This window comes from Chiloscyllium plagiosum, chromosome 39 (assembly GCF_004010195.1).
Source record: "Chiloscyllium plagiosum isolate BGI_BamShark_2017 chromosome 39, ASM401019v2, whole genome shotgun sequence".
Taxonomy (NCBI): Eukaryota; Metazoa; Chordata; class Chondrichthyes; order Orectolobiformes; family Hemiscylliidae; genus Chiloscyllium; species Chiloscyllium plagiosum.
The window spans coordinates 21,391,973-21,399,725 of NC_057748.1; the positions used below are offsets into that span (position 1 = coordinate 21,391,973).

Consider the following 7,753-nt stretch of genomic DNA (forward strand, 5'->3'; position numbering starts at 1 on the left):
CCCCCATCTCCTCCCCGTACCCACACTCTCCCCTCCCCCGTATCCACGCTGTCTCCTCCCCGTACCCACACTCTCTCCTCCCCCGTACCCTCGCTGTCTCCCACCTGCTATGCCCATAAGGGTCCCCTTCCCCATTGGCCCTGACACCGAAAGCCTCCTCTGCTCCAGGCTGTGCTGCCCAGATACCCCCCGCGCCCCTGGACCGTACCAGGTGAGGGTGGGGGATGGGCAGCTCTTCTCGATGTGAATTGACCCCTTACCGTGCGACGGCGAGCTTACAGAAGCCGGCATACTGCAGGCACTCCTCCTGCCTCAGCTCCTTGGCCAACTGCCCTGTAACACAAGACGGTCGATAAACCTCCCACAGAGAGCTGAGACTTTGGCTTCTCACTAATTAAAAAAAACACGTTCTTTCATGGGACGTGAGTGTTGCCTCGTCCCTAAGTGCCCTGAAAATGAGCAGGTAATGGAGTCATAGATTCATACAGCACAGAAACAGACCCTTCGGTCCAACGCATCCTGATATCCCAACCCAATCTAGTCCCATTTGCCAGCACCCGGCCTGTACCAGCCTCCACCAGATCCTCTGGCAGCTCAATCCATACACGCACCACCGTCTGCGTGAAAACGTTGCCTCATAGGTCTCTTTTATATCCTTCCTCTCTCACTTTAAACCTAATTTTGGATGACCCCACCCCCAGGGAAAAGACCTTGTCTATTTATCCAATCCATGCCCCTCATGATTTTATAAATCTCTATAAGGTCACCCCTCAGCCTCCGACGCTCCAGGGAAAACAGTCCCAGCCTGTTCAGCCTCTCCCCATAGCTCAAATCCTCCAGACGTGGCAGCATCTTTATAAACCTTTCCTGAACCCTTTCAAGTTAAACAATATCCTTCCTATAGTAGGGAGACCATCCTGCTCACTGGGCGAGGGCCAGGGCTGGGTGGAGAGAAGTAACGTCCCATGTGACACTAAAATCCCCTCAGTGGATGTCCTTTAAAAGTGGCCTAACCAATGTCCTGTGAGCCACAACATGACATCCCAACTCATTTACTGAACGCACCGACCAACAAAGGCAAGCGTGGGCAATGCCTCCATCACCACCCCATCTACCTGCCACTCCACTTCCAAGGAACTATGCACCTACACCCCGAGGTCTCTTTGCTTGCTCAGCCAAGTCAGACCACATCAAAGAGTCAACCACATTGCTGTGGGTCTGGAGTCACATGCCAGCCAGACTGGGTAAGGTGGGCACATGTTTCTCCCCGTAGGACAAAGCGTGAACCCAAACTGGTGACTCCATCTTGTCCCTCGCTCCTGCAGCCTTCTATCTTGGACACTATCTTAGGACAACATATAGTCCCGGTTACAGCGACTTCATGTGTGCGGCTGTACAGGACATTGGTTAGGCCGCTGTCGGAATATTGCGTGCAATTCCGGTTTCCTTCCTATCGGAAAGATGTTGTGAAACTTGAAAGGGTTCAGAAAAGATTTGATGGGTATATGAATAGGAAGGGTTTGGAGGGATATGGGCCGGGTGCTGGGAGGTGGGACTAGATTGGGTTGGGATATCTGGTGCATGGACGGGTTGGACCAAAGGGTCTGTTTCCGTGCTGTACATCGCTATGACTCAACGACTTGTTTTATAATCAGGATTTTTATGTCAATGAAAGGAGGGACTCAATGAGGAGGATGAACTGCCCATGATTAACAAAAGCAGAGTATCCAAATAAAAACTCAATATCCACAAGTCAGCGGAAACTAATGGTAGAGCAGAGGATTCAGAATTTTATTTTTAGGAACCAGCAGTGGACTATGTGTGAGAGAAAATAGGCAAGAAACATAAAAACAAACAGCAAGAGCTTCTGCAAGTGTTTAGAAAGTAAGAGAGTAGCTAAAGTAAATATGGGACCCTTGGTGGTTGCAACTGGGGGATTGATAACAAGTAACAGGGAAAGGCAGTTAATTGAAACCAAAAGTTCGATCAGGCTTCGCGGTGGAAATTATAAACATCCCAAAGATAACAGATAAACAAAATGCTCATGGGGAGGAAATGTCTTGCGACACTCTCTATATCAAGGGACAGAAATATTTGACCAAACTAATTGGATTGAAGACTGTCAAGTCACGGGAACCTGATGGCTTATATCCACACTGACCGTCAGAAGAACATCTCACCCAGACTCGCCTCCCTACCCTATCCCTGTAACTCTGCATTTCCCATGGGTTTTAATGGAAGTTGCTGAGATAGTGGAGGCATTGGTCAAAATATTCCAAAACTCTCTGCATTCAAGATGGATTCCGGTGGGTTGGGAAACGGCTAATGTCATATCCTTGTTCAAGAAGGGGAGGGGAGACAGAAAGCAGGAGACTACAGGCCAGTTAACCTAACATCTGTTGTTGGGAGAATGCTGGAGTCCATTATGAATGAAGGAATAGCAGGCCATTGAGAAAGGTTTAACATAATCAAACAGAGTTAACTTGGTTTTGTGAAAAGGCAGTCATGCTTGGCAAATTTGCTAGCTTTGAAGATACAGCACGGTGGCTCAGTGGTTAGCGCTGCTGCCTCACAGTGCCAGCAACCCAGGTTCGATTCCAGCCTTAGGCAAGTGTCTGTGTGGAGTTTGCACATTTTGTGAAAAGGCAGTCATGCTTGGCAAATTTGCTAGCTTTGAGGATACAGCACGGTGCCTCACAGTGCCAGCAACCCAGGTTCGATTCCAGCCTTAGGCAAGTGTCTGTGTGGAGTTTGCACATTCTCCCCGTGTCTGCGTGGGTTTCCTCCGGGTGCTCCGGTTTCCTCCCACAAGCCAAAGATGTGCAGGTTAGGGTGGATTGGCCCTGCTAAATTGCTGGAAGTGTCCAGGGATGTGCAGACTAAAGCGGATTAGCCGTGGGGAATTACAGGGATAGGTGGATTTGGGTGGGATACTCTTCCGGGGGTCAGTGTGGATTCAATGGGGACAGTAAAGGGGAAATAAGTGAATGCTGTGTATTTGGATTTGCAGAAGGCATTCGATAAGATACAACACAAAAAGTTATTGCACAAGTTAGGAGGTCATGGTGGTTGTGAGTAACATACTATCGTGGAGTGAGGGTTGGCTAAAACATAGAAGGTAGAGAATCAAGACGAACGGGTCTTTCTCAAATTGGAGAGGTGTAATTAGTGGAGTGCCACCTGGATCAATCCGAAGACCTCAATCATTTACTCTCTGTGTTCGAGAATTGGGAGAGATGGCGGAATGTAATGTGCAATGTTTTCAGAAACTCAGGTCAGTCTCTGGAATAGCCACCAACAAGGGGGCAGCGAACAGGGAGCAGGGGAAGCATCCCAAGGCAGTTACAGAGTCATCCAGCACGGAAACAGACCCTTCGGCCCAACCAGTCCATGCCAAACATAATCCCAAACTAAACAAGTCCCACCTGCCTGCACTCAGCCCACATGCCTCCAAACATTTCCTCGTCATGTATTTATCCAAATGTCTTTTAAATGTTGTCACTGTAATTGAACCACCTCTACTTCTTGCAATTCATTCCACACACGAACCACTGTGCAAAAAAATGTTGCCCCTCGTGTCCTGTTCAAATTGTTCTTCTCTCACCTTAAAGATATGCCCCTCGTCTTGAAACTGCCCACCTTAGGAAAGAGACACCTGCCATTCACCTTATCTATGCCCCACGTGATTTTATAAGCCTCAATTAAGGTCATCCCACAACCTCCGACACTTCAATGAAAAGTTTATCCAGTCTCTCCATATAACTCAAAGCCTCCATTCCCGGCAACAGCCTCGTAAATCTTTTCCGAACCCTCCATAATTTAATAATAACCTTCCCATAACAGGGCAATGAGAACTGCACACAGTGGGCAGCACAGTGGTTAGCACTGCTGCCTCACAGCGCCAGAGACCCGGGTTCAATTCCTGCCTCAGGCGACTGACTGTGTGGAGTTTGCACGTTCTCCCCGTGTCTGCGTGGGTTTCCTCCGGGTGCTCCGGTTTCCTCCCACAGTCCAAAAATGTGCAGGTTAGGTGAATTGGCCATGCTAAATTGCCCGTAGTGTTAGGTAAAGGGGTAAATGTAGGGGAATGGGTCTGGGTGGGTTGCGCTTCGGCGGGGCGGTGTGGACTTGTTGGGCTGAAGGGCCTGTTTCCACACTGTAAGTAATCTAATCTAATCTAATCTATTCCAGAAGAGGCCTCACCAATATCATGTACATCCTCAACATGGCGTCCAAACTCCCATACTCAAAGGTCTGAGCAAGAGAGGCAAATGCCTTCTTCACCACCCTATCTAACGGAAACTTCAAAGAATTATGAACTTGAATCCCTAGGTATCTCTGTTCGACAACACACCCAAGGCTCCACTTTTAACTGTCTAGGTCCTGCCCTTGTTCATTCTACCAAAACACAATATCTCGCATTTATCCAAATTACACTCCATCTGCCAACCCTCAGCCCGAGGCGAGGGAGGAACTGTGGGATCTCCAAGCGGAAGCCTCCCTGCGCTGGCTCTGGACCAGGTTCGTCCACCGAATTGTGCCGGCCAGTTCAAGATCATGAGGACTTCAGCAGCAGAGTAGAGGCAAGAATTTTCAAAAAACGGAATTAGATTAATAGCTGGGGGGTAAGAATTTCTGCAGAAGGAGTCCATTCGGCCCACTGTGACACTGTTGGCTCTTTGAACGAGCTCTGCAGCTTGCCCAAACAGTTCAATGGGCTGAACATCCGGCTCAGTGGTTAGCACGGCTGCCTCACAGCACCAGGGTCCCAGGTTCAATTCCAGCCTCGGGCAAAGTGTCTGTGTGGAGTCTGCACATTCTCCCTGTGTCTGTGTGGGTTTCCTCCGGGTGCTCGGGTTTCCTCCCACTGTCCAAAGATGTGTCGGTCAGGGTGAATTGACCGTGCTAAATCGTCCATACTGTTAGGTGCGTTAGTCAGAGGGGGGGTGGGTTACTCTTTGGAGGGTCGGTGTGGACTTGTTGGGCCAAATGGCCTGTTTCCACACTGTAGAGAATCGAATCTAATCTTTTCTGTTCTAAATTGCTTTCATTTTCCTCATGGCAAGTCTGTAATACCAGTAGCAACCAATAGGTGGAAGGATTCTCCTTAAACAAGGACTGGCTGTTAAATCCAAGGTATCCAGAGCTCCACTTTCCAAAAACAAAATGGTCAAACTCTGGTTAGAGGCTCTGTTCCTGATAAAGGGCTTTTGCCCGAAACGTCGATTTTCCTGCTCCGCGGATGCTGCCTGACCTGTTGTGATTTTCCAGCACCGCTCTAATCTAGACTCTGGTTAGAGGTTGCCCAGTTAGGACAGAGATGGGGGAGGAAATTTGTTTTTCTCTCAGAAGTTTGTGAATCTGCAGAGCTCTTTAACACAGAGGGCTCTTGAGACTGGATTATTAAGTATATTCAAGGCGGAGAGAGACAAATCTTTAATCAGTAAAGGAATCGAGGGTTATGGGGAAAAGGCAGGAAAGTGCAAGTGAGGATGATCAGATCAGCTATGATCTCACTGAGTGGTAGTGCAGACTTGATGGGCCAAATGGCCCACTTCTAGGGCAGGATAGTGGCTCAGTGGTTAGCACTGCTGCCTCACAGCGCCAGGGACCCAGGTTCGATTCCAGCCTCGGGCGACTGTCTGTGTGGAGTTTGCACACTCTCCCTGTGTCTGCGTGGGTTTCCTCCCACAGTCCAAAGATGTGCAGGTCAGGTGAACTGGCCATGCTAAATTGCCCATAGTGTTAGGTGCTTTAGTCAGGGGTAAATAAGGGGAATGGGTCTGGGCGGGTTACTCTTTGGAGGGTTGGTGTGGATTTGTTGGGCCGAAGGGCCTGTTTCCACATTGTAGAAAATCTAATCTAATCTTCTGCCTCTATGTCTGATGGGTTTCAGCAAACAGTAAGAAACTATCAAATTAAGAATCCCACTATCACTAAACTATCCAAAATGGAGCTGTCCCCAAAATTATGTATGCGAGGAAAATGTAAACGGGTGTTAGATTGCTCATGCTATCAGTGCAAATATTATCAACATTTTTGCAAATAATCTCGCATGTTAAAGGATTTAATTGTTCAAAAATGAAATCGAGTTCTGAGTCATAGAGATGTACAGCACAGAAACAGAGCCTTCAGTCCAACCCGTCCATGCCGACCAGATATCCTAAACTAATCTAGTCCCATTTGCCAGCACTTGGCCCATATCCCTCTATTCATATACCCATCCAGAAGCCTTTTGAATGTTTTAATTGTATCTGCCTCCACCACTTCATCTGGCAGCTCATTCCATAGATAAACATGTGAAAACATTACCCCTCAGGTCCCTTTTAAATCTTTCCCCTCTCACCCTAAACCTATGCTCTCTAGTTTTAAACTCCCTTACCCTGAGGAAAAGACCTTGGCTACTCACCCTATCCATATTCCTCTTGATTTTAGAAACCTCTATAAGGTCACCCCTCAGCCTCTGACGCTCCAGGGAAAACAGCCCCAGCCTGTTCAGCCTCTCCCTGTAGCTCAAATCCTCCAACCCTGGCAACATCCTTGTAAATCTTTTCTGAACCCTTTCAAGTTTAACAACATCTTTCCGATAGGAATGAGACCAGAATTGAATAGTGACCTAACCAATGTCCCGTTCAGCCATAACATGACATCCTGACTCATACGCTGACCAATAAGGCAAGCATACCAAACGCTGCCTTCACTATCTTATCTACCTGTGGCCCTACTTTCATGACCCTGCACTCTAAGGCCTCTTTGATCAGCAACACTCTCTGGGATTTTACCATTAAGTGTAAACGTCCTGCTCTGATTTGCTTTTCCATAATGCATCACCTCACATTTATCTAAATTGAACTCCATCTGCCACCCCTCAGCCCCATTGGCCCATCTGATCAAGATCCCATTGTACTCAGAGGTAACCTTCTTCGCTGTCCACTACACCTCCAATTTTGGTGTCATCTGCAAACTTATGAACCATACCCGCTATGTTGACATCCAAACCATTTATATAAATGACGAAAAGCAGTGGACCCAGCACTGGTCCTTGCAGCACACTGCTGGTGACAGGCCTCCAGTCTGAAAAGCAACCCTCCACAACTATTTCCTACCTTCAAGCCATCCCTTCACCAACACAGGAGACTTCAACATGAAGCACTCGAGTGAAGGTTTGCCCCATGAGCTTACATGTTTAACTGTTGGCGATTATACTTCGTAATTCACTTCCTCTCCCAATGTCTCACTTGATGCCCACTCTTCTGGAGTGAGTGCCAACTGCCACAAGTGAGATTTCCCTCAGGATCTGACTTGTTCCCGAAGCCAAGGCCGCAGTTTCCAAGCTTGCAGCAATCCCGCGGCAGGAAAGAAATTCTGACTCAATCGTCCTCCATCCGCTCCCCATGATCCCCGGCCACTTACCAAACTGCTCACTCGCTTCTGCCACATTGGGTTTTCGGAGAAACCGCCTACAACAAAAAAGTCAGGAAAAGGTCAGGAAAAGGTTTCTGTCACAGCAAGTGACTAGAGCAGCATGTGGATCACTAACGGCCAGTCTGCAGTCCCTGTACCCAACTCAGAAAGCACATGGAACACTGGTGTTTATTGCAAAGGGAATGGGGAAAGTTAAAGTTAGATAAGGGAGTTGCCAAAGAATCAGAAACATTTCGCCCCTACACCTGAACCCCAAATCAGCTTAGTCCAATCTTTAATCTCTCTTCCACTCAGACCCACATCATCACCCACTCCCGCATCACCCCCC

The 7,753-nt window shown here is 48.1% G+C and overlaps 1 protein-coding gene across 1 annotated transcript in view; it reads right to left on the reverse strand.

The window, feature by feature from the left end:
- The window catches only part of f8a (coagulation factor VIII associated), a 29,887-nt gene that overhangs the window by 15,687 nt on the left and 6,447 nt on the right, over window positions 1-7,753 (reverse strand). The window contains exons 2-3 of the mRNA XM_043679321.1: window positions 7,414-7,460; window positions 261-333 (exon numbers count right to left, since the gene is read on the reverse strand). Of these exons, the coding sequence (XP_043535256.1) occupies window positions 261-333; window positions 7,414-7,460 (120 nt within the window). The remainder of the gene's footprint in view (window positions 1-260; window positions 334-7,413; window positions 7,461-7,753) is intronic.